General features: G+C 43.9%; 1 protein-coding gene across 2 annotated transcripts; it reads right to left on the bottom strand.

The window, feature by feature from the left end:
• Nucleotides 1–1,388: 1,388 nt before the first annotated feature.
• On the bottom strand, nt 1,389–26,999 carry adam15 (ADAM metallopeptidase domain 15). 2 transcript variants are annotated; one of them, XM_036539665.1, is made up of 25 exons: nt 26,110–26,999; nt 23,946–24,046; nt 16,395–16,471; nt 15,963–16,041; nt 15,493–15,569; nt 14,042–14,225; nt 13,832–13,897; nt 13,137–13,208; nt 12,835–13,004; nt 12,261–12,345; nt 11,994–12,142; nt 11,348–11,525; nt 11,047–11,139; nt 10,642–10,837; nt 10,135–10,243; nt 9,449–9,644; nt 8,716–8,793; nt 8,515–8,626; nt 8,214–8,370; nt 7,501–7,609; nt 5,819–5,884; nt 5,138–5,206; nt 2,828–2,896; nt 2,497–2,666; nt 1,389–2,410 (listed from the first exon to the last, which is right to left on the bottom strand). In XM_036539665.1, the coding sequence occupies exons 1-25, from the start codon at nt 26,357–26,359 to the stop codon at nt 2,344–2,346; spliced, it is 2,979 nt and encodes a 992-aa protein (XP_036395558.1). In that variant the 5' UTR covers nt 26,360–26,999; the 3' UTR covers nt 1,389–2,343. The 2 variants fall into 2 exon arrangements, with proteins under 2 accessions (XP_036395558.1, XP_036395559.1); XM_036539666.1 differs by lacking the exons at nt 2,828–2,896; nt 5,138–5,206; nt 5,819–5,884.
• Nucleotides 27,000–27,227: the final 228 nt, after the last annotated feature.

Genomic DNA, 27,227 nt, shown 5'->3' with positions numbered 1-27,227 from the left:
CATATTATATATAGTAGTGGGTGCTTAGTTAATACCCTTAATTTGACTGAATGATAGTGGTGGAGTGCTTCACATATAAAATGAGGTCAATATAGTTTTTTCTACTGATGTGTTGTTGCCTTGCTGAAATCATGGGTCAATGTCTTTGCTGCTTACTATTCCAGTGAACAATTGTAATTTCATGCTTAGTTTTCTATTTGAGATATGAAGATGGTGACATGACAGGCCAAACTCCACACGGGCCCAACCTTTCCTAGAACTGGAATATACATTGACTTTACTTGCATAGAAATTCCATCAAAATTCCTGAGGTCACATTTACTTCATAGATGACAGTCGCCACAATTATGAGAAAGGATGTAGAGTGAATTTTCTGCTTACATTTCTTTACATTAATAACTACCTTGAACAAATGAACACATGAAAGTGACAGAAATGGCACAATCGGATCAAGATATATTCTGCTTCCTTCAAATCACAGAGGCACTGATCAAGGCCGGCAACCTAAACAGGTTTTCACGAAGTACACCAAACAGTCTGTTGGGTGTTCACCTCATCCTCCAGAGGCACAGTAATAGCAGCTGATTGTCTCAGGAAAATACAATACAGTCAACTCCCAATTATCCAGTCTAATGGAGGAGAAACGGCAACATGGACAAAGCTCAAAATGTCATAAAAATGTTATTTTCCTTATAATTCAAATAGTACTCACCACCAAATAACATTAAAAAAGAGATTCTTAACCAATACGCTCACAAAATACAGAACTTTATACTGCATACAGAACTTAATTTGCTTCTGAGAAAGACACATGTAACAAGATACACGCTACAAGGCAAGATAAGTAGTGGCAAGTTGCCATGTATCATCACCTGGTTACAGGTAGCTAGCTTTGAAGAACATTTGTGAATCAGTTGCAAGTATTACTTGATTGTTTTTAATTTTACCTCTCTAATGTTACCTGTATAATTACCAGTGTAATTTGCAACCTTCCTCTCTGATAATATGTTTATTTGAATGGCTGGTGAGCAAGAGAAATCCATACCCCAACATGTCGCGAGGCTTACAAAATGTTTATTAGTAATATTATTAACATGTAAAGTATGCACGTACATTTACGACCACTGGCTAGCAAACTTCACAAACTAGACAATGAGATGGATAATCTGGAGTTGACTGTCAAATCAGAATCTTCCTTACACAGTTACACTGTCAGTGTCTCTCCAAATACATTCTAGAATAAATAAAATGCTCCCACTCCAACTGCCTGTGGTTTCCTGGAGAATTCATGTATGTGTCCTCCTCTGGTAAGGGTCCTTCTGTGTCTCATTTAGGAAAATAAAAATATGGTATTAAGAAGGCAATCCTTTTTAAAAAACACCCTGCAATTTTATGACTTCAATTTTTTTTCAGTCCAGGCTTCAATGTTCTTCTCTGTGTCCTGCCTCTCAGGCTCCCAAAGCGTTAATTTACAGTACATAGTGCTGTTCGTTCTTTCACAAATGAGTCTAAATGCCGACTCAATCTTTTTGTAAAATTAATTAAAAATTGAGGGATGGTGTGACAATGGCAAACTTTTGACCATGAAGAAGTGGGTTATGGAGGAAAACAAGGTCTTCGCCACCACCTACTTGGATCGGCAACAGTATCTAGCTGATAAAGACGGTATCAAGAGAACCCTCAAATTTCTGTGCAAATGTCACAAGTATGTTGGAGGCTGGGAACATAAACACATCTGTATAATAAAAGTGGCAATGACCTGTTTTTGGCCCCAGTCTGAAAACTGCATCCTCCCCAACTATTTCAAATTGTTAGGAGGAAAGACAGCTGTTCAGACTCATAGCTTGTGTCCTCTTTGGCAGCTCCTGCATCCTTGGTCTTCTGTGAATATTGGGTGTTGGTTTCAGTGCATTACTCCAGTTAGTAAAACATCATGGCTGTTGTTCCTTTTACCATTGCCCAAACCCTCCATTGCAGCCTGTAAGTTGTCTTTTCTCTTACTGAGTGCACAGCACTCTTGTCCAGAGGGCCTTGTGCAGGATTGTGGATCAAACTGCAATGATGCCATTACAAATGCATTTGTAGCTGCAAGACATCACTGAACTTTCATCAGAATGCCCCTTTGTCTGAACATTGCTGTCTGGGTGTCTTTAAGTTAGCACATTAGAGATGAGAGGCAATGGATTGCAGCATAAAGCTGAAGAGGCGTTTGTCAGCATAGTTCTGTACAGTTCAAAGGCTTTTCTCAGCAGAACCCTCCCTCAGAATCAGTGCAGTTTAGTGGAGTGTGACCCAGTTCACGAAAAAACCCCAGTGATACCCCAGATATCAGCCCTATGTTGGTTACACTGGGGGCGGCGAGTGAGATTTAATGGGTGAAGACGTCCGCACTGGTGGAGGAGGAGCACGCCTACACAAGAGAGACACAAAGAGTGTAATACACACTACAATACACTCAGCCACAGAAACAGAGAGTGCTCTTGGTTCAACGCTCACCTTGCTGGGACAACGGCAACACGTGGACCATAAGTGGGGGTTACACTGGCTCCATGCTGCTGGGGGACTCCAGAGACGGGGCGTGATGGCGGCACTCCACAAACAGGGTGTGATGAGGGATCAGCAGGCAAGGGCTTCCTGGGGACAGGTGGTTTCGCGGGTCTGAAGGTCTGAAACAAGCAAATCCATCATAAGAGCAGAGGAGGGGAAAGCGTTGTTCAGTCGGTTTCCAGTATTCGACTCGTCTCATTTAGAAGCAGCCACGCAGACAGCACGTTAAAACAAAGCACTCATCCTCATTCCGGCCCAACCCCTTCCACCACACTGGTACCTGGCTGCCCGTGGGGACAGGGTCAGGGGGAAGAGGCTTGTTCGGAGGTGCTGGTCGGTCCACCGTCAGCTGAAACACCATGCCAGCGACAGAGGGAGACAGGAAGAGTGGATAAGACCAACATGGAGCCTTCGACAGGGCTCCTCTCTCAGGGTGATCGCCAAGCGCTACCCTCTTATAACCCAGTAACTCCGGTTTGATGCGGGAGGTACCACACTGAGACGAGGATTCACAATAATCTTGGTAGATTCTCAATTCCACGCATAGCAGGCCCACTCACGGGGTCGTGAGCCTGTTACACAGGTGCTGTGTGTCTTCTCAGAGACCCAGGTCTCTTAACATAGCAGGCCAAATAATCTGAGACAACAACGGATTCGTTGCTAAGCTTCATTCGTGTTCTGAATGGGTCAGACCACAGCAGCTGTGCATGACGATGGACAGAGCGAAAAGCAGACCATCTGCTCTCTCAAACTGTTATGCTGTTTTTTCCTGTTGATGATGATGGTGTTAATGCAGTCGTATATTTTTCAGAACTTGGATCAATGTATTTTTATTATTTACAGATGAACCCGGTTAATAACACCTGGCCTAATATCATGATTTTCCTACTTTTTTCCAAATCCACTTGCCACTCACCATTTCAGTGTTAAAAGGACTATTTTAAAACCCTGCATATTTTCAACATTAGTATAATCAATAATAAGCCCTTTATTTAGCCCTTTTTGTGTAGCTTCAAAATAATCTGTTTAACGAATAATACCATACTATACCATAATGCCATAATACCACAGTAGCATATTATACAGCTGTCAAAGTTGGTGGGGAGGGGTTATAAAGCTACACTCCAGACTCATCAAACGAACAATGGTTAGTAAATTTATTGTAACGGAGCAAAAAATGTCTGCATTTACTCTCATCTCAATGAAGTAAATCATAAAGCACACCTTTTCAGAAAAGGTCAAACTTCAGCTTGTGTTCACTTTTGATTTATGGGCTTGTCCAGACATCTCAGGTAGGATTAGCTGTCTGGACTCCTACCTAACCATGTACTGTTGCTAACTGTTCTGCAGGCTGCATCACTGCCGCGGGTTCAATCCCATCCATGTCATCAGCCGACAGTGACCAGGTGCCTACAGTGATAGAACAAATTGGTTTTGTTCTGCTAGGGTGGGACAGAATACAAGACCTCTGGCACCAGAATATACACTATATGGACAAAAGTATTTGGCCACACCTGTTTTTCAGGGTTTGGGCTAGGCCCCTTATCTCCAGTGAAGGGCAATCTTAATGCTTTAGCATACCAAGACATTTTGGACAATGCTATGCTTCCAACTTTGTGGCAACAGCTTGGGGAAGGCCCTTTTCTCTTGCTCTACAGAATGAATGGGCACAAATTCCCACAGAAACACTCCAAAATCTTGTGGAAAGCTTTCCAAAAAGAGTGGAAGCCATTATAGCTGCAAAAGGGGGACCAACTCCATATTAAAGTATATGTATTTGAATACAATGTCATTATAGTCCCTGTTGGTGTAATGGTCAGGCATTCGAATACTTTTGTCCATATAGTGTATGTCAATCTATCCAAGAAACACTGCCAAATTAAACCAGCTTGTGATATGTATTTATCTTTACAATGCATGAGTGAACAAGGTTTTTGTTCTTCTGCTGCAGCGCCATTCGATAATACTGAAAATCACACCCAGTTTAAAGTCAAATATTTGTTCTGCATGGCAGTAGGGATATTAAGCGGGTTCCACTGTATTTATCAGACACATGGAAGAATAGGAGGAATTGTTCTGATACTCTGTCATACTCTGTCTTGCACAGTAGCATATTAACAACCACTAGATTATGGTCCTCATGCAAATACTCATTCAGATGACATACAAGCAGTATCTTCTGGCCTTTCTTATGGTAAACACAACACAGACACAAAAATCACTGTTTCACCCAACCCATGCAAGGCACAAAACAACAGTCACTGCAACAAGTCTCAGGCTACCACAAAGACCAGATCAACACCAATTCAGGACAGTGTTTAGAAACATTCATCCTCTAATCAGTCCCATGCACTGGGTGAGCAGATGTAGATTTCTGCACAGATGATTCAATGGAATGATTTGAATCACAGGTGAAGACATTAGGAAGGGGGCAATGCAGAATAAAAGGTATAATTATGCAGGCAAAGAAAACTACGAAATCAAACCACAATGACTGACAGTCACAAAAGGAGCACTACTACTACTGAGACTCGAACTACACGGTCCTAAACAACCCAAACCACATCACTCCGACCACCTCCACATGTACCTTGGCGCCCGTTGGAATAGGATCAGGGGGCAGAGGTTTGTTTGGAGGGGCCGGCCGTTCCCCTGCCGACTGCAACGGAAGATAGCACAACATGAAAGAGGAAGAGCGAATGGACCCACATCTCTTTGTTTCCATCTTGTTGGGGCTGTTAACAGCTCCCCTATAAATGTCTGTGCCTGACATGGCGGAGAGCGATTTATTCCAAAGCTATTTGCCAACAAGATATAAAATTAACTTTCTGCTGTGCAGCAAACAATTGCCGTGCTGTTGCTTTCAAAATGAGCGGTTTAGTGTTAGCTGGATTCGCAACTGTAGTGAACGCAACAAGGATTTAGACATGCCTGTATTACCTTACACTCATAATTTCGTGCAAATACATTGGAGAATGTCGAAACAAAACAAATCAATATAAGAACACCTGTCTTTTCTGTCACTTCACATACACGCCACTTTTCGACACAAATGCCTTTATTTAACCATGATGTAAATGATGATATGTCAACAATTATGGCCCATTATGGTACTGTATTAACTCAAACATACAGCAAACAACAAACTATGTAAAGTTTTCACAGACGAGCTTTCCACATAGGCAACTGCACTGCAGAGACTCAACAATACCAGCAATGGCCTGTCTAGAATATGTCATTTCTCTATCATCCCTGTGGGCAGGGAGATTACCTGGGTGGGTTTTATCACTGGATCAGGTGGGAGGGGCTTATTAGGAGGGGCAGGCCTGTCTTTAACCTGTTAGGAGAAAGAGCAACGAAGAGTGACAGCCAATGTAAACCATGCACAAGCCAATAGTGATGAGGTCCAGGAAAGTTTTTCCTTTGAAGATTTTGAAGTCAAAAGTGTTCATGTTAATGTTCATGTGTTCATGTTAGAGTAATCATCTATTAATGAAACAGGTTGTAACTTGTTAAAATTAACAACTTAGCTTCAGTCACACCTTGCAAGTAGTGTTTTTGAATGTTATGTGAACTCACTGCTTCATATTTAGTGTTTTCCATGATGTCATGCATTGAGACAGTATTCCATGCAGGATGTGGGAACAGCCTGTGTTACTTTCATGCAGCAGTTAACAAGTGATACAGCAATGAATGCTGACATGCAACAATCAAACAGTCATGCAGAGCTTTATTTACGGCAGAATAACTGCATTTAAGGGACTGCCATGGGTATACTTGCTGTACTTCCTCCCTCCAACATATGCAAATCAATAACCTATGACCTCTTTCTGACACCATCCTCATCCCTTCACCTGGAGTTTATGACAAGAAGAGGAAACCAACTCACACCTACAGAAAACCACATCAATAATGGTGTCAACTAAGAGAACACAGCTCAAAGACATCACTTTGAAGATATTGACATCAGTTTACATACATACCTAAACACTTGTTTATTCAAACAACCAAGAGGCAGGGATGACAGCCACATAATGTAAAAACCAACAGCAGAATTTAATAGAACACAATGTGGGGCCCCTGTAACCTGATGTTATTTCCACTGGGAAAAAATACACATGTAGCCTCAAGCATGTGTTTTTGAGAAGAGGGGTGAGAAGCCAGAAACACGTGTCCTTTTATTAAACTAAAACTGAGCGCTGACTCCTATTTTTCCCCCAGTAATCTGTGGTCTCTTTTTATGCTCATTGTCCAGCCAAATAAAACTGGGTCTGGCTCTAACTGAAAACTGGCGAAACCTCACTCATCCTGTGTTATCTGCTGTCACTAAAGAATGTCCATTGCTATCAGTAATCTGTGGTAGAGATCAGTTTACGCTTTGCCTGCTTAGATAGGATGAGTGCGATGATGTTGTGTAACCCCATCAGAATACTGAGGGAGGAGAAAAAAAAAGAACTACAAACTTGTAGATTTTTATAACTTCATGCATCTACAGTAGTTTTGTGCTCTTCATAATCTATTCTTTCTTTAAATCAATCAATCACTGTCTTCCAGTATTCAAATGTAAACAGACTGAAGTGGACAGGTACTTCTGGGGCACTGTGCAAAAGTAAACAGAAATGCCCTTCTGTTAATTCTAATTTATACTCTAAAAACAGTGTTTAGTTCATTTTTCCCTAAACAACTCATCTAGTGCTTTTTCATGGTGATAACATTAATTTAGATTTTGACAGTAATACAATAATGCCCAAACATGTATTAAGTTCTTTACCAGCTTTAACAGAACCCTCTTGCGTACAGGCTGAACATAAAATACAAACACGCGTGTTGCTCCAGGAAACCAGTGTGGGGTTTTTGGATTGAGCATCAGTTACTGTCTGTGGGTGCCCTATATAACTCTACATGTTACAAGCACTTATACGGATCTTCCTGGTCACCCTGGTGATACGTTACCTTGGTTGCTGGCGGGGTCAGCGGGATGTCCGTTTGGTGAGTACAGTGGTACCTCAGTGGATGTACCTGTTCCCCGTTCCGCACGTCAACCCGCTCTGTCGCTGGGGTCCTGGACAACAACCACCACACACATGTACACAGTCACACTCCCAGCATCTGACCCCCCGAAAGCACAACACAGAGACAGCACTACACAGAGATGGCTATTACTGGTTCTGGAAGGCCACATACACAGAAAAAGTTTATTGTATGTATCTTTCCACTCCCCCCAACCCCCACATCACAGACATGACATAAAATAAATGACATAAATGACAAATATTTACAAATATCCTTACATGGCATGCTTACGTTCCAGGCGATGTCATGCACTTTGAGAAATATACTTACATACAAACGTCTCTGGTATGGTTTATATTCACTTTATTTTTTTTCTTTGTATGTCCTACATACATCATGCATATGTCTGATTCAGAGCTTCTATCAAGATTTTCCTCCTACCATATTAAGCCATTCATTGCTTAGTCCCATCCTACCTGTCTGATCTCATTATACTTAAAATGCCAACTCATTCAGAAACTCAGACTCCACAGACAATTCCACAGGCAACCTTAAGTCAGTACTTTATTTGTATTGTATGTGTTAAGACCTCTCTATTTAAAACTGCCTTAAAGTGGTTTGAATTTCTGCATAGCCCTGTGCACAGCCCTTACCGGCTCTGTTGGCGGCCGGGGCCTTTGTGGAAGGGGCTGCCTCGCAGGCAGGAGAGCCTACGGCGACACCGCGGGAAGCGCAGGGCCAGGAAGAGCAGGATCACCGGCAGGACGAAGAGGAAGATGACCAGCAGGGCCACTCGCACCGGGTCAGAGTCTGCCATCAGAGAGTCACCATACGAGGAGGGGATGAGAACAAATGAGAGACGCGCAAACTGATAAGGGCGAATATTTGAATTTATACTCCAGAGGTGAAATCTGACAGTGGTGCTGCTGAGAATGGTACGTGGTAGAGGAGTACCTCTGGGGTCCCTGGCAGGCCCGCTGTCCACGCTGCCTCCGTGGCCGGAGTATTTGCAGTCAGGAGGTGCCCAGCCCACATCACAGTGGCAGTTATTATTGCTGTTACAGACCTGAGGCAGGGAGGACGCAATAGTAATAAGGACCATGTGGCCAGATTCCTCCATGACATGATACGGCCGGTTACACACCACTCCCTCACCCCGTGACCGTTGCACTTCCTCTGACACTCCTGCACCCCGAAGACAGAAACGTCCTGACACCGCTGGTTCACACAGGCCTGGAACAGAACAAGCAGGACGCTCACAGCAGGTCCAGCTAGCACTGAGGTAATGTACTCTATTAGCATTTCTGACAGAGGCATAGTTATGACAGCATAATCACATGAAAATATCTTCCAACAGATCAAGACTTTTGTAACTTTTGTCACATGACTCCATCTCCATTAACCAATGTCCAGGTGTACATGAATGTGGACATATTATTAGCATACAACAGCACAGGCTGTTTACAGATTGGCTAAGTATTTATGAATTATGAGTTTAAGTGATTTATGATTATTTATGAGTTTAAGTGATCAAAAATGGTTAACAGAGAATGACTAACAGCAATGAAATTTGCAAATATGATGTGATATAATTCAGTGAGAAAGAGAAATACAGCAGTAAATTCTGGAACTGTTATGAGAGACAGAAGTGTGTCAGAAATTAATTTTTATTTTTTCATTATTATATAGTTGGTAACATTGTGTAATTTGGCTGAAGTATCTAGACTATATTTATTTGAAAAATATGAAAACAAACAAAAAAGAAAAGCTTGAATATATCGATATAGTATCAATATAGATACCTATAGGGATCAACTTACTACATTTTGAACAAATGTAAGGTAAAGTTACCCTTTGAGGTGGTAACATTGCCACTTAAGAGGCCCACCTTGCCCTTCCCACAGGGAGTCCCTTGTGCAACCATGGCTGGGTCAGAGACATCGTCGCCCAGGTTGAAGTAAGTTCCGCGGCAGACATGATCACTGGAGTTCAGACGCACTTTGGCCGTGATGATCTGGGCACTCGAGCCCCGTAGGAGGCGATCGCTGCCCCCCTGACACTGGATCTTCCCACAAAACACATCACTGTCACAGGAAACATAACTGGGTTAACCTGGACTCCCAGTAAGCCTTGTGTATTCTGGATGCTTGGCGTGACACACTGAATTAAAAAAATATTTACACAGCAAAAATGCAGGAAGCACTCCTTAGACGAGAAATTTCTTCGAAAATACCGTAATACCATGTCAAAGTTAACTGACTTGTTTGCAGCTGTAGGTTTTAAATTACATACGTCTAGTACTTCAAAAGCCGCAACTCGAGAATAAGCGAGTGAAGTGAAGTACAGCTGAACCCAGACCACGCGACAGGGAACTGCATATTGAACATGTTGGAAACAAATGACCTGATGTATGAGCCGGACACAAGGGTACAACTGGTCCAGAATGTATAAACTGAAGTGGGTAAAGTCTCTCTTTAGGTATCACGGCTGAAAGTAATGCTGTAATCGTGTATGTGGACACTGATCCACATACCGATCCACCATCCTCCTCCGCTGATAGCTGAGGGTACTTACGCATCAGAACAACGAATGTAGGAGCCATTAGCCATCCGACCACAGTTGCCGTATTTGTTGCCCTGCTTGTTCACGGAGGAGAAACACACTTCCGGGGCCTTTGTGGAGTCTGGATGGCAGGAGACAGAGCAGTTCTGTCAGAGAGCGCTTTTACAACACTCGTGTGGTAATGGTTATTTCAGCTGGCCATTCCCACATATGCGCAGGCTCACCCACAAATCTACTGCATTGACCATATGAAGCTAAACAGCCAGTACATTCAGTACATCACCACACCCATTAGCTCTAGGTGGCACACATATTTTTACAGCCTATATTATACATATTATACATACATAATATTACATATTACTATTTATTTACTGAGTAGACATCCCTTATTCAGGGCAAGTTATCCATTTACACAGCCAGTGTGGAAATCAAAGCTGCAATCATCATTACAATTACAAACCCCATTACTTAAGCAGTGCACCACACTTCCCAACCCGTCGTGGCTCAGAAACTCACTAGGTCCCAACAGCATCTGGCACTGGGAGTCCAGGTTTGCACAGACGCCGCTGTAGCAGTAGGAGTCGCTCCCCTTACAGGGCTCCCCGTTCTGAAGGAAGACATTGGCGGGGCAGTGGGGGGAAGTGCCGGTGCAGTGCTCCGGAAGATCACACTCCCCCAGGGGTTCCCGGCACACCCAGCCTGCCGGACGCAGCTACAGGGAGGGGGAGAGATGGGGGAGACACCGAGAGGGGAGGCAAAATGAGGGATGATCAAAGAGACAACACAGAAATGGAGGGAAGGCGAAGGAAATCATAATAACACATATGATAGAGAACAGCATGAGAGTACAGAGTGGATATTCTGATTAACAGGAATCTGTCTGAGAGGTAACCAGTAGTACTAATGGAAAGATGATCATACCTTGCAGTTGTCACAGCAGTTGCCGTCAGAGGAACACTCTGCTCCTGGAACCAGTTTGCAGGTGCTAGCATTGCAGCATGGATCTTTGCACTCCTGTGCAATCGAGCACGCAAGACATACAAATACACTGAATACAAGAGCTTTCAATCAAGCACACAACAAAATACAGCAGGATATATTATGGTAGAGCAAACATCACCAGGCTAAAGCAGTGCAGCACAGTATGCTGTTAACGGTGAGGCAGTACTCTGCAGTATGAGACAGTGAGCCACGGTATGGGCTGGCGCATCGCTGAACGTACATCAAGCAGGCCGCAGTCGCACTCCTCGCCCTTCTCCACATACAGGTTCCCGCAGCGCGGCCCCCCCAGCAGCCTCTCGGCCTGGGGCACATTGAAGAGGCACATCCCGCCCCCGTGCAGCAGGCTGACGGACAGGTCGCGTGCGCTGCAGCTGCTGAACAGCTGTCCCGGCATGAACCTGGGGGGGGAGTCGCACAGCACAGAGGGGTCAGAAAGCCCGTCTACCTGCCACACTTCACAGAGCATTTAATGATGTGTGCTTTCTTCATTAACGGCTTCATTACTTTATTGGCATTTAGTCCAGAGCGACTTACATAGGTTACAATTTTTAACTTGTTACCCATTTAGACAGCTGGATATTTAGTGAGGCAATTCTGGGTTAAGTAACTTGTATAAGGTTACAACAGCAGTGCCCCAGCGATGAATCGAACCAGCAACCTTTTGGTTATGAGTCCTGATCCTTACCACTATGCAACACTGCCACCCCCATCTCCTGGACATTTCTTTGTCTTGGACAGAACATATTTCAGTATCCACCCTCAGGAGTATACCACCCTTCCGACAATATCTTCCCAGCATCTGTCAGTGGTGCCCCCAAGCTGCCCCGAGCTCCCCACCCTTGCTTCCCCCCGGCTCCACCTCTCACCCGGTGGAGGGCTCCATGATGCATCCGCCCAGGCGTGGCTCGTTCTGGCACTGACAGCGTCGGTCGGCTGTGTCGTGGCTCATGCCCAGGTTGTGCCCCAGCTCGTGGGCGACCGTGGAGGCCACGCCCAGCACGCTCACCAGGTGGTCCTGCAGCGAGACCGCAGCAGAGAGCGCTCACCCTCCGGCTCCAGCGACACCGGCTGCCACGTGGGACCGTGAAGTGAGCCTGACGGCTCGCGCTGAAGGACGGAGGAGCGTCACTCACCACATTGACTCCGCCGGAGCGGTCCTTGGAACACATGGAGGACTGCGACGCCATTCCCACTGTGACGCCATTAAAGGAGTCTCCCCTGGACGGCCAAAAGCAAAACACACACAAGGTGTGTGAGGTTCAGCCAACATTACAACACCCTTCATCTAACCATGTGAGTAGCAGTATGTGTCAGTAGGCTTTACCTCAAGAAACACTTTTCATGTTGCAGTACCATTATCTATTTTACCAATCAATCAATGGTCAATCGATGTTTTACCAATCAATAATCAACCCACAGCAGCTGGATTTACACAACTGCTCTCTCTTACACTTGCTATAATTTTCCAGCGTCTGTGATTCGTGTTTCATTTACCTGTTTTCATTTGACAGAAGCTTTCATCCAAAGCAACTTACAAGTGAGGCAGAGTGCAACACAAGCAAAAACCATATAAGGAGTCCACAGTATTAGAAGTGCTGCATGTCCAAGTTTCAGCAGTTGGCCAGACAAGCTTAGTTGGCCATTTCAAGCTTGAAACAGCAGAATCTCTACACATGTCCTGCTCTGCCCTGCTCTCCCTCCACTCACATGATGAGCTGGGCGTTGTCATGGCGCAGGCGGGGCAGCAGCTCGCGGGCACGCCATTCCAGGAAGCGGTTGAGGGTTTCATTCAGGTTCTCGTCCACCAGGATCTTGTCCCGATCGCTCCAGATCTCCAGCCCCAGGAGAGCCACACGTACGTTCAGAGGTCTGTAAAACTGCACATCATTGGGCAGACACATTAACAGTGCTGTCTGAACACAAAATTAAGGAGCAGTAGACTATAATAAGATTAAAGATGTGCTACTGTGCAGGCCAGACAGGAAGAGGAAATGTCATTAAAGTCTCACCCAGTCCACCTGGTTGGCCACATCAAGCATACGGTAGATGATAGTCTTGTTGTTCTTTTCATAGTTTATGTACTGGAAAATGAAGTTAATGGACATTTCAGAGGTTATTACATAAAGACATCAGTTTATAACACAGTTAACACATGCTCACATGATATTCAAATATCCTTGACAGAAGAAATGTTGGCTTACTCTTGCATGACAGCAGAGGGCGCTGAACTACAAGACTTGAATTTTACAGGAACGTTAAGGGGTAAAGTAAAGGGGATGTTTCTGGTTTTTGTTCTATCCAAGCTCTAATTTATGTAATTAGTTATTTACGCTCAATTAATGCTGATTATTCAGCCTGAATGGTGCAATTTTGAGTGCCTCGGGCACACAGTCATCTGCATTAATTTAGCGGAATAATTAATCCAATTATGTGATTAAGAGCTTCTGTGGAACAAAAAAAACCAGAAACATCCCTAGCACTCCAAGAACAGGCCTGCCTACTCCTGGCACAAAGCACGGAGCACAATAAGATTTTTTTTTGTTTATGCTATCTACCACAAACGTTTTGGAATTCTGTGATGGCCGACATCTACCCCAAGTTACAGCTGTATGGATACTGAAGGCATGCTGCAGTTGGGTTTGCTGGGCATGCCACATATCATTGCTCCGCAATAACACAGGGCCTCCAGAGACTCTCATCTTACCTCCTTGTGATCGACCACCAGCACCAGCTCAATGTACTTAGTCTCTGAGAGAATATCCCTCTTGCTCTGTACAGTCAGAGGGAGAGGGAGATGGAGGGGGAAACAGAAAGAAAGATAGGGGAGATAAGTGAAACAGTCAGGTTTCTGGCTGCCTATGAGTGTATGCTCCAGCTTATTATCAACTCCATTTCCACTGACCCAGCTTCTTACCCTATGTACATGGGCCGGGGCGTTCAGAGGGGGCACTGGTGTGTGGGACACCCCACAGGCCCCAGTCCGAGAGCCTGGCTGGTGGGTGTGGTAGAGCAGGTGCATCCCCTCCCCTCCGCCATGCCCTTCCTCCTCCTCAGGCTGCAGCTCAAAGCTGAGAGTGGCGTTGATCACAATCAACCCCCTGTCACAGAAAGGTTGAGCTATAAGTGATCAATACATAAAGCCCTACACCGTACACATTTCTCCTCTTAGGGGAAACTGGGGACCTGGTTTACTGAATTTTACATTTTATAATCACTTTCATTATGGTGGGAATAGAATATAATCACTACAATGCTTTGTCTGTAATAATGAGTAACAATTCAAGCAAATGTAACATCGACAGAATACTGACCTGTTCCTACGAAATGCAACTAATAATGAGCTCAGCTGGGATGAAGACAAGCATACACAGTGCACCCACAGGAACAGGATTACAGCACACTATACAGGGTAGTGATTCATGGGCTAAACTTAAGTGAACAACAGCACAGCAGGCCCAGCATGGTGGCTGCTTCATGAGTGAACACCTGCAGGGGGCTGATGCACTCTGACAGCAGCTTCACCAGAAATGACCCCCATGCAGCCTAAGGATTTGTCCCTGGACTCGTGAGAGATGTTGCTGTAACCCTGGAGGGACCCCACGATAAAGCTCTGGCGCTGAAACAAGTGATTAGTAGGTAGGTCAGCGTTCTGCTTTAATCCAAGCGAGGTTAAGCCAGATCATAGGTCAGCACGGAGTTACCATGACCCCTTGTGTCACCCTGATGAAAAATGCATATATTTACTCAAAGGAATGATTTAATGAGCTCAACATTACCTCGGGTGAACTACAGCTGAAGTAATTCCCTCAGTCACAGAACACTAATTAATGAAATGCACATACTGTCTGAGGGTCATCCTGTGAGGGATGCTTTTGCTTGAAGACAATCTCAAAATTGATACAGACTTGAATTCCACCATTAAACACAACTGTTAAGTTTGCCACCGCTGCCACTGATAGCAAGGGTATGTAGTGCACTTATAATGGGTATTATATTACACGTTGTAAAGGGTGCTACTGCAATACAGCTTTCATATTGCCTCCAGGACCAGACATAGCCCATCAGCACAGCACTACAAAGCATGACAGGCAGACATCTGTGCAACTCCTGTGACTGTGTCATTGTGCATGTTACACTGGTTATGGAAATAGATTGTCCAGAGTGCTGTAGGCTTGATTGCCATATGGTGCACTGCTGTACCCCTAAGCAAGGTACTTCACCTTAATTGTTTCAGTAAATATACAGCTCTATAAATTGACAGTAGCTACAAATGTATGTTACTGTATGTGTCCGGCTCTGGATAAGACCAGCTTACACGCAAATGAATGACATAACTGAGCCCAAGCTCACTGTGGCTGAACTCACCGCAACCCAGAGCAGGTGCTGACAGCTACTCTAGACTGTGGAAACCCCCTCACTGAGCCATGGTAGTAGCAGTGTATCTGCGCAAGGGGGAAGGAAAGAGAGAGGAAGTCAGCTCTCAAATAACACTGCAATAATAAAACACACGTCAAGCAGGCAAGCAGTCTGAGGACTTCATTGAACATGCAATACCCCCTCATGTCTCCCTGCATAAACGACTGCCTGTATCCCCTGTGATTTCAAAGTTCTATCAAGGTCACAACCATAATCAAGAGCAGTAAAAATTAGCTTTTAAGCACAGCCTAATTTTTGTTCTCCAGTCTTTGCAGACAGACACCACAAAATTGACATAAGATTGCAGACACATTGCAGACAACGTAGTTTGGCTGCTATTCCTTTTAGGTCGATGCAGATCGTGTAAAACCAATACCACTCCTACCCCAAGAGAGTCTGCTGTGGCTATGAACACTCACCGCTGCATTCCCCTCTATTGAGACCCCTGTGCCGTTGGGGAGGTAGTAGAACACATTGGGGGGGTTGGGCATCAGGTCACTGCAGGAAACAGAGATTGAATGAACATGTGTAGACCATCAGCCGGTGGCCCATCCAAAGGATTCTAGAATCCAGGACAATGTGCCCGATACAGTCAAATGAAGTGGCCAAAGTAAGAAGTAAAGACCCAAACAAATAATCGACCCATGTCACACCTGAGTACATTAACTACTGTCTACAACTAACATACAGTGTTAATTAAGGCCATATTTGACATATTATTTATTTTAGTGATCTATGTTGTCTATTGGAGTAAGACTATTCAAGCACAAAGCTGATCATCACTAACACAGCGGGGCCAATGTGGCCCTGAAGATGGATAGGTAGATATGTAAAAAGGGGTTACTCCTTACTGATTTTTCTCCAGGTCCAACAGGTAGGTGTTGCCTCCAACTTGCAGTCCACACACTAGCTTTTCTGGGTGGCCCTTCTGTGGATTAAAACAGGAAAGTAAGTTCTATTGTATTTTTATATGCAGGAAAAATACAACAGTGTAAAGACACTAACACACAGCATCCTGAACCTGTGGATTTTTTTACACAATTAATAAGCACACCAACTATGAGCTGACACACTTAACCAGACACTTCCAGAACAACACGATTGTATTCGTAATAGTGTTACTGTGCATGATAGTATACTGGAAAAATGAATTCATTCAGGTTATAAGGTAGATACGATTTCAGATTTCTCTGTTATAATCAGTATGATTTAAAGTAACCCAACCAGACTGCTGTAATTGAAACGATGGAATGTGAAGTGCACAAAGTCACTGTAAGGCTACAGTGAAGAACATACAAAATGAAGAACAAAAATAATCAGCAGCTGATGAGTAATTCTTACTTAAACTCAAACAATCAAAGACAGATTGAGGACAATTGTGTTTAAGTGTAAATTTTCTGACTTGCCTACTTCTTGTTCATGGGCTCTCACTGAATGAGTGGCCGAAAGCTCCAGCACCTCCATATAAGACTGAGGTGCTTACCTCTCATTCATGCCACATTACCAACTGACCAAACAAAGACACATGATGTTAACTGATAGGGGCTTATAAGTAGATTAACTATTGTTGAGAAATAAAATCAGCTGGAAGAAAAAAAAAACACAATCCAAAGCAACAACAATACAATGGGGTCTAATTCTAAATAATAAATGCTTACTGTAAAACTTCGGACGTTCTGGAAATTGGTCTGAAGAGCTATCGCTTTTCGTTGTTGTTCTTAACTGTGTTAATTACCGCTGCTTTTGCAACATGAGGTTTGTAAGTCACGAGCGCGAGGGGCTTAATGAGCACACTTCAGCTCAGCGTAAGGGTGGACCGCAGCTGCAATGCACAAGCCTCTTAGTGAAAAAACCACAGCAGCCTCATACATTGCTGTGCTGCCCAAATTCCGGTCATGATCAGCATTTAAAGCATGTTAGTTTTCCGTGGTGCGAATCCACACCACTTCAAAGGTACATATGCGCAAAACATCCAAAATGAATTAATTTAAAAGGCGCTTCTCTGAGATTGAGATTATTCCTATTGCAAAGAAACGACTGGGTTAGCCCCAAATCTATGATGCTGTAGCTCTTTTTGACGGTGATTAATGATTTCTATTTGCTGTTTTTCATCCAGCCTGAGCCACGTGTAGACCTGGGTGACTACTAAGATAATCCATGCGTAGGCTATGGCTCACAGACTTGGCAGCCATCGTTTCCTGGGAGTTTTGGAACCACAAACTCGCAAATCCAAAATCTCTAAACACCCAGACAAAGTCCTTGTGTGCCACTCGTAATCACATTACTACAGTAGGATGTCACAAATAAAGTCTAAATAAGTTCCTAATTGAAAGAGGCCAGTCAGTACCTGGCCCTTGGACACACAGCCACTGACTACTACTGGCCTATTCCCTCCATTATTTCTTCATAGTCATCACATTATCGTTGACCCTGCTGCCCCCTGGTCAGGCAGCGATGGTAGATCACGCTTCTTCCTGTGTTTAGATAAAACTGGCTGCGCACGGTATATAGCAGGAAAAGGGCAGAGTGAACTTCCCCCTACGTCCCACCCCAGGCTCTGGCAGGCCTGACCTGACCCTCCTCTCAACACCTCTTCCTGGCATTCTGTCCCGCTCCACCTTTGAAGAGAGCACAAGTGAAATGCCGGGACTTCCTGTTACTGCTGCTGCTTCCTTGCTTTCTCTGCTCGGCTACAGGGGGCACGCTGCACATAACCCCTTTGCTGCCACACCAACCTTTCAAGGCCAGGGCGGCAGGCCAAGTTTGGCCATCCCTTAAACGATGCAACAATAGGTGATGCCAATGTTGTATCAGGTGAGGTCAAGATCACTGACATTTCCTGAAAGAACACTCCACAAAAATAGATACTTCTACATAAAGCTTTTATAGAATATTTACATTACCATTTGAATATTTACATACCATGATGGAGTCTACCTCATGTTAATATCAAAAACCTGATTATATCAGACAGGTATGTCTAGTAGCGATCTCAGCACTGAAAGACAGTGGCCAATAGTTTGTCAATAGAGGACACTAATACTTTACATGTGCTTTCAAAAGGACAGACATTTCCCAGTGAAATCCCGTGTGCTGTCTGAAAGGCATATATCATCCTGGGTACATTGTGTTTTCGCACTCAAAGGTCACAAGAGGCTTTAACATTTCTGAATGTTCATTTCCTTTTGAAGTACAACTTCAAAAACACATTAACATGATTCCTAAAAGACGTAATTATGTTTTGACCTCTCCATAAAAAGAAACAATAGCTAGAATCGTTACTTTAACATTCACCAGCTTTAAATGATATTTATGCTTTCATCCCCGCCCCCCTTCTCTCAAGTGGCTCAGCCAGCAAGGCCCTCATTTTCAGTGCGGGCTGAACCCTATGGCCCTGGTTCAAAAACCAGCCATGTCATATGCCAACAAAGCCAGGAGCCCACACTGGCAGAACTGATTGGCAATCTGTTCTGGCAGTGATAGAGGTGAGTGGGTCAGCCAGGGTTCCCCCTCCCTCACTGCTTTGTGACACCCTGTGATTTAACTTTGGCACTCAGACGATGTCAGTGGAGTGAGGACAATCCTCCAGCTAGACAGCTACATTTCACACCTAAGCGTGGCACATTTAATCACCTAACACACATCAAGGAACGACGGTCTCTTTTGCTAAAGCTTTAATGCCACGCTACTGTTTCACTGAACTGACATATCAGATATGATACTTGCCTTTGAATTGAGATATTTGATTAAAACATTTTGTTTCCACTTGTGCTATACTTTGCAACATGTAGACATCAAAACAATTCATGAAATAATGATTATGTTTACACTTGTTCCAGTGATGCCACACCTGTAGATGTCTGTAGAGTCTTAGGACTTTACTTTTGACAAATTTAAACGTATGCATTCCTGTAGTGGTGCATAAAAGTGAAGGGTAAAATTGAAAAGGTTATGTCTGGAAAATCTTACTGCTTGAAGGCAGTCCTCCGGGCATAAACGTAGCCTTCTGTAAAGTTATTATCACAGAAACAGCAAAGTCTTTAACAGGATGGTCCTATCAAGAGCATTTTTGTTGAGCTTAGATATTACATTTCAACTGCTTAGCAGATGCTCCTTTCACACAGAATACAATTTTACATGCTATCCATTTGTACAGCTGAATATTTGCTGAGGCAATCTGGGTACCTCATATAGGGGTACAACAGCAGTGCTTCACCAGGGAATCAAACCTTGAGGTTATAAGCACTGTTTCTTCCCATTACACTACACTGCTGTAGTGTAATGTGGACATAACCATGTGCAATGTAGGGTGAATGTCTGTGTTGTGTGTCACTGTTGTTGAGAGGACACTGCTATTACTGTTTTCCAGAATGAGTGATCTGTGCCTGAGTTTATATCCTTGCCCTATGTATGGGTACTGGTTGTTGTCATGGGGGAGTAACAGTTTATATATTTTGGAAAGTGTTCTAGACATTATGCAGACCCTGAGAGGAGGGAATTGTGAGTTTGGGGTTTTAATAGATGTTTTATTTTGCAATAGGATGTGACTTTACCTCTTGTAAATCATGAAATGTTAATAGAGTACTGCCACTGAAAATATGGCATTGGTGAATAATGCCTTTTCCATGATGGTATTTTTTTAATTAAGCAGAAAGCATGAGTTTTTTGAAGGGTTGTCGATATTGATAAAACTGTGACTACAGAAACAGAATTTCTTATGATATTTGCAGGCTTTTGTCCTTCCTACTCTGCACCTCCATGTATTTCTTTCTTACTCTGTAACACTGTAGCTCTACAATAATGCAGACCCTGTCACAATTCAACATTGAGAATGATGCTTTTACTAACCTTTTACTATAAAAATAAAAAAATCCTTCATCTTACTCAATTATGGATAACTCCAGTAAAGTTCTAGCGAAATCATTACATGAAGTTACAGCCGAGTAATTTATTGATTTATGATTCCTCCACAGACGTTACTGAGAAGTCATTAACCTCAGGCTGTTCATTTTTTTTTTCATTTTCAGTTCCTGCTTACACATCCTCTTCCTTAGAAAATGAATGACAAATTTGGGTTACAGCAGTTATGTGCACATCAAAAGTTTTAACTCAACTTTTCACATGAACAACGGCTCATACCTGTTCAATCTGGTTACATAAAGTCAGGCTGACCACATACCCAAGAATATCACCAAAGAATCCACAAATATTGATAAGATGTTTGTTGATAATACCTTGGCTTAGCAAGGATAAAAACATAGTTGGACATTCGATTGTCATGTGTCATATCTTATTTACAAGAGAGCTCTGCTCCAGAGGGAACAAGAAGGGGTGTAGCTGGTTTTATGTGGGTCTCAATTTTATGTGTCCTGGGCAAGGGTCCAGCTGGTGACCCAGAAATCCAGCCGATGGGTGGGGATCTGGCTATGGATTGCGAAAAACAAGCCGGAGCAGCCAGAGTGGTGGGCTGGGCCCCGAAAGGAAGAGAGGAAACATGAGGAGGGAAAGAGGGTGACTCAGACGACAGCTCTTGGCCGGCCTCCCTGGTTTGTGGGAGCAGTCGGAGGAGTCAGAAGAACAAGGGCCTATCTGGAGCTGTGGCTGGATGTGGCATTAATAAAAGATTACAACCAACGCTCTGGCGTTCAGCCCAGTGACACCCACCTCCTTTTGCACTCCTTCTTTTGTCTGTTTTCACTCTCCTTCCAAAATTAGCTAAAGTTGGACTATGTAAAAACATATCTTGATTTTGACTCTTTTCAGCTTTCCCCTTTTCTAACACGCCCCTCCGTCTCTACCTCCCAGCCTCTTTCTCTCTCAGTCTCAGTGCCCCCTTCTTGCCCAATTTATCCCTCTCTCTGTGAGGTAAATTCCTGTATTTTCACTCCCCTCTCCACCTCTACCCCTCTCTGATTTTCTACCTCTCTCTCTCTCTGTGAGGTAATATTCCGCCAATTCACTCCCCTCTCTGTCTTTGCTACCCCTCTCCCTGTGAGGTAATTCTCTGCCATTTCACTCCCCTCTCTCACGCTATCCCCTTTCTCTGTGAGGTAATGTGCTGAGATGTAAGGGTCCCGTGGCCAGCAGGATGAGCTCACTGCCAGATGAATGCAGGGTGGGGTCCATTCAGAGAGGCCTGTCATGAAGAGAAGTAAGCGAGAAGGGACAGAGGGGGGGAAGGGAGGGAAGAGTGGGGGCTGTTGCAATTCCTTCCACCTCCTTCAAACGGAAGACCTGCCCTTCTGGCAAAAAAAAACGAGCTTCAGAGAGACGGAGACGGAAAGACTGTCTGAGCTGGTGACTTTTCTTTCTTTCAGTCCTTATTTTTCTCCCTCCCTGTTTTTGTCTGTGGACTCACAAAAGGGTCTTGTTTATCAGTCCTCCGCAAACCACAGCAGAGGGGGAGCAGTGTGCTTAACCAGATGTCAGCTGGATCTGGAAGTCTGTTTTGAAGCTGAAGGATAGTGAAGGCTCTTGTTGTAGCGTAAGGCAACACCCCTCAGAGCGGCCCTAATCTGCAGTGAGAGATGAGCTGCATCAGAGCCCCCCAGGTGTGCCCCCCCCCCCCCCCAGTCTAGTTTTGGGCTAAGAGTTTTTAAGTGGCAGGGTCATTCCACATGGTGAAAAGTATTTTCCCATGCCTTCAAACAGCCCTTACCTCTTCATGAATTTGTTTCCATTTTGTCGGAGCTACAGTAAACATTCATAACACAAAGACAGAGAGGAACCAAAAAGTGCATTTACAGTGTTCATAACTGAGCTGGATGTGAGCTTTAGCCCTCTTCCGTCATTGACAAGAAAATGCAAGTTATTTCCTCCGTTGTCAATTTTAACAGAATATTTAAGACATCCTGATGTAATTGCAGGGAAGTTTTAATCTGGGCAGGGAAGATGGCTTCACCAACCTTGTAATAATACTAAAGAAATCAAAAAAAGCATCTGTTCTTCCAAACTAGATTTAAAAGCTGTGCAGAACAGTTTGTTTTAAGTACTGCCCCTTTTTACTTAATTGCAATCATTATGCCTCCAAAGAATATACATTCTATTTGTAGTTCAAAGATTGAGCCAAGTTTATTTCTGAAAAACACTGTCCTTTCCTGACTCACCATAGTGACTCCAGCACTTTCACTTTGTCTTAAGAAGATAACAAACCCCCAACGAAACACCAACATAAACCTCAGTCTGCTCATACAAGAAGAATGTCTGGTAAGATCTGCCACCCCACTGTCTCCCTACACAATCAGGCTCTCTGGGTCAGAGGTGGTTTCTCCGTATTCACAATAACTGGCAGTCAGTCTAGGAATTAGAGAAGATCTGCTCCCTAATCCAGATCAGAGTGGAATTCCCTGGAGCGTCTCACACGCCAGGGCCGTGTGTATGTCTGTGTACGCGTGCAGCTCACAGCATGGCTCTGCAAAGCCATTCATCTCCTGGACGGTTCACCGACACTATAGCATACACTTTAAGCCGCTCAGGGGATACACAACGTGGAAGCTATTCAAAGCAGGACCCGCGGTGGTGCTGCTGGTGGGAGGGGTGCTGGTGGGGGGAGGGGTGGGTGGGGGGGGTAGTATTGTGATGTGAGCGGTCATTAAAAAATCATTTTCAGAGCTATTTCGAACAAGCCCATATTGTAAGCACGGATCTGGCTCAGGTCCATTTCATCCTTATCAGTTGAATGATTTGGATGTGGAAAACTGCACTTATCTCATTCTGTGCTAAAATGATGGGTGTTGAGGAGGGCCACTGAAAATACTTTACGAGGCACGCCCAAGCTATCCCCCACCTTTCCTCTCAATTTGAGAACAATTATGCTGGTAACAGGTCCTGGTTACCACGATGATTCTATCTGCTTATTGTAACGTGTGTGTATAGCCTTATAGTTATTTTGATTCGGTGAAACAGACTTGTGAGCTTGATGAAGATGGTCTTCATAACCGTCCCTTTTAAACTTTAGCCTTGTCCACTATGTCCCCAGAGTGTGCAAAGATCTACCTTATTATCCAGTTCTGTCTTCCTGAGTGTGAGAGTGTGAATGGCATGGAGGGGAATTTGCTGTCTGGTTTCCGTTCAGCCCTCATACGACAGAAAAGAAGGAAACTGGAGCTCTGACATATTTTACAGGGAGCTTCCTGCATAAAAAGTATGATCTAAGGAGGGGAAGGAGGGGCCGCTTTAAGAGGACGGACACTTCCTCTGCAGCTGACAGGAGGTCTGAAGTCATTTCCTGAAGAATTCTGCTTTTCTCCAAATAAAAATAATAAAAATTAATGTTGTCATGGGGCTGACCTCAAAAGGGGAATCTAAACTGAGACTGAAATTGGAGGTAGGAAACTCAGAGGTTCAGAGGTACCTCCCTGGTCATGGTCACCCTAAAGCAGTTGTGTTATCAGCCAACTCACCTGCAGTGCCTCACTAAGATTCTTCCTGTATCCATCCACAATGACAAAGGGCTTCGTCCTCCCCAGCGGCTTGCCTTCCCTTTCCTGGTGGTGGTCTGCACCTACAGAGGCATAATAAGACATGAATCAGTTCTAAACAGTTCTTACTGAAAATCTTACTATGTCTGTTGTTTAAGGCTAACCAGAAACATTATTAAATAGAAGCTCAGTTAATCTTTTCTAATGAATGGAACTGTAATTTACAAAATAGTACAGTGAGTTTCAAGACTATGATTGGCAAAATTCCTCCTACCATACTTTGCACAACTTTCCCAACAGCGAGTATTTCCATTGCTTCACCTGCTCTCACAGAGCAGGGATTGGGAGTGTCACTACCTATTGTACATAAAATGACTGAAGGTAAACATACGGACTTTTAGGAGAGGTGTGCACTGTACCTAGTTTTGATGGGTTGTGTAACAACCATCATTTCATCATAGCACTGAAAACAAAAAATTCCACTCTTGACACATTTTGCAGTACAACTACAAATAGAAATAGGTTCAGATCTCTTCTTGACTTCTCTTCCTGTCAACTAGCAGTGTATCTAAACAGACACTGTCTCGTCAGATGGTTGTTACTGGCTGAGCAAGCAAGCCCCATCTTAGGCCCTCTGGGTTCCTGGAGCAATTAAATCCCCTTATGATATTCCCTGCGAACTTGCTTCATGTGTAAACAAGCCCCATGCGGAGACCAGAAAGCCTTCCTTATCAGATTAAACTAGCATGTCAGCAGTAACACAGCACTATAAATTGCTTTAACTGTAATCATAGAGGAACAGTCATTCTTTTGTTGGGAAGGGCCAAATGCTGGGCTAATGGCTTCCCATTATTGCAGGATGGCGTGATTAACTGCTTGTTAGAGAGTACAGGGTCCCCTTTACATACCCAAAACTGGGAGGAAACTATCAAATCTATGATAAAGCAAAAATAACACAAGGAAAGAGTTTTAGGTAACCCCCAAATCTTTGTCAGAATGATTCCAGCCACATTCTTCCTGAAAATTCTGAATGAAGGACTTGTGAAGACCATTATGTGAGAGTCTATGGAAGTATTATTCTATAGTGGAGTGATTCTATGAATCGATTATATGATTGATTCAGGAACCTGGATGCTTTTATGACTTGCCCGAAATGCAGCCAAAAATCTGTTCATATACTGTCATGCAGTATTTGCTGGACATCAAGGGCATGTCTCCAGTCATGGATTTTGATAGGAGTTTTCTCATCAGGCCTACGGTCTCTGATACTGGTCAAATGCGAGTCGGACCTGCTACGCACATGAATTTCTGTGCTCTGTGAATCCGCCCTCCTGTGCGATTCCAGCGTTCCATATCAGGTCAGTATACCAGCATCGTCTCTGAGAGGTGGTAAAACCTGCTATGTCTCATGCACCACGCTCAGCGGCTGTAGTTTGCTGTTGACAATCAACATGAGCTCCTGGGAATACTTATCTTCACTGTCTGCATCCAAGGTAGTACAGAGTCGTAGAGTAGTCCAAGCAGTCCAAATAGTATACAGCAATATAATACACATTCCCTCTGTCTAAACAATAATTTATCCACAAAAGTAAAGTCGTACATACACATTTGCTATTTTTGCACAGAACACTCTACAACCAATAAGTATTACTATAGGCTGGGTGTGAAAAGGATACGCGGTAGGTACAACTGACAGGAGTTAATATTAGACTCGTGTGTCAACTTCGTGTATGTTTCTCATCCCTCTTCATTCAATAAAACAGACCTGTCAATAACGCCACAAACACAGCGCACACTCTTTTGACCACTTACATTTAACCACCACAAAAACTCCACTCAGCAGACGCTTTATGTTACTCATGTGGATTTCCCTATTACGTTGTGAAATATTTTAGTTCATCCTCTGCTGTGAACTTTAATCTATCCGGTTTTAGTCTATAGGTTTAACACATTGAAATGCATCTCTCGACAATACATGTGAATGACTGCTTTGTGCACATATGACTCATTGTAAACAGACAATGAATAATAAAGCATCGTCCTGATCAAACTTCACTCGCACTTTTTTGAGAAATCAAAAGGGTTCCCTGTTCCTTTTTATCAATTTATGGCATATGGAAGGCTATGCACATGGTGGGCTACCTACTTTTATGCAAAGGAAGAGTGGTTCTTGTGGTGCCCTTCTCAGAATTAAACTTCTCGCCAGCTGTCCCTCTCTTCGGTGTGTTCTGTATGTTTTCCACAGGCAAAAGTATCCCCAAATCGCTGTCCTGCAGTGATCCATGTGGGCCGTTACCTGGGAACGTCGAAGTCTGAGAAAGGGTACCTCTAATTGTGATTTGTAGCGTACTCCCGAGTAGAAGGAGAGTCTGTAAGGCGTGAGTGAAAAACATCATCAAGCGATGACAGCTGTCCGTCTTCGTTGTTTTGTTTCTCTTAGCAGTGGAAACGACGTGATTCGGATGCGGTCCAAGCTTGAGTTTAAAAGGAGTTCTAAATCAGACCGTTTTCGGGTAGACTTCCTGGCCAGGCTATAAGTTTGTCCGTTTGTATTTGCCGCCGCAGCAGCAGCTGCGAGGAAAATCGCCGTTTCACTTTGCCTGGAAATGAAGGTATGTTTCCATGGACAGCATATATCCCTGGCATAACGACATTTTCAGTTTGAAAGGGGGCAGCAAGCCCAGTTGTAGCTAGTAGAAAATTCGATTGAGTGTGGCGTATAAACACAAAAAACTCGCGTCCTTTGCTTATTATGGGTCAATTCACCTGCGCTGAACAGTAAACGTTACAAACATCCAGCAAAAGTATTCGGCCCAACATGCGCTGTCTGCAGATCAGCTGTCTGTAACCTCGTCCCGTTTTCCTTGTTGACTCGCGACATCTAAATGACTTATTATTATAACTGTCCCTGCAGTAATACTGCATTAATATGTTGTCTCGTTTGTTGTGCTGTAGCCTAATCCCGTGTATGTATCCCAGATAAAACTCCCAATGCTCTGTAAGCGTCTTCCGAGCTCTCGGGAAACGGCACTTCTTTGAACGTTAACAGAGGCTATGGTGTAATCCTGCTCCTCTACAGCATGAGCAGCGAGGCGGGATTTCCTTACAGATGTTAACGCTTTCCTGCCCGAACGCTTTTAGACTCACCGTCATGAAGAACAGATTCGGGTTCGCCCTGTGATGGTACCCAAAGCATTTGATGTTAAATGTTAAATATTGCAAGCAATATTGCTAAATACCTGAGCACAAAACTTGCTTGAGAAT

This window comes from Megalops cyprinoides, chromosome 10, assembly GCF_013368585.1.
Source record: "Megalops cyprinoides isolate fMegCyp1 chromosome 10, fMegCyp1.pri, whole genome shotgun sequence".
NCBI lineage: Eukaryota > Metazoa > Chordata > Actinopteri > Elopiformes > Megalopidae > Megalops > Megalops cyprinoides.
Note: the sequence above shows the minus strand (reverse complement) of the source record. Positions and strands in the feature narration are given on the sequence as shown.

What these genes read in the sequence shown, in the direction of transcription:
- adam15 (XM_036539665.1), bottom strand. Translation starts at nt 26,359, where the DNA reads ATGATGTTTTTCACTCACGCCTTACAGACTCTCCTTCTACTCGGGAGT. An exon ending in ACTGCTGTGACAACTGCAAG is followed by an intron (nt 10,838 to 11,046) that starts GTATGATCATCT and finishes CCCTCCCTGTAG; the next exon opens with CTGCGTCCGGCAGGCTGGGT. An exon ending in TACATTCGTTGTTCTGATGC is followed by an intron (nt 9,645 to 10,134) that starts GTAAGTACCCTC and finishes TTCCTGTGACAG; the next exon opens with TGATGTGTTTTGTGGGAAGA.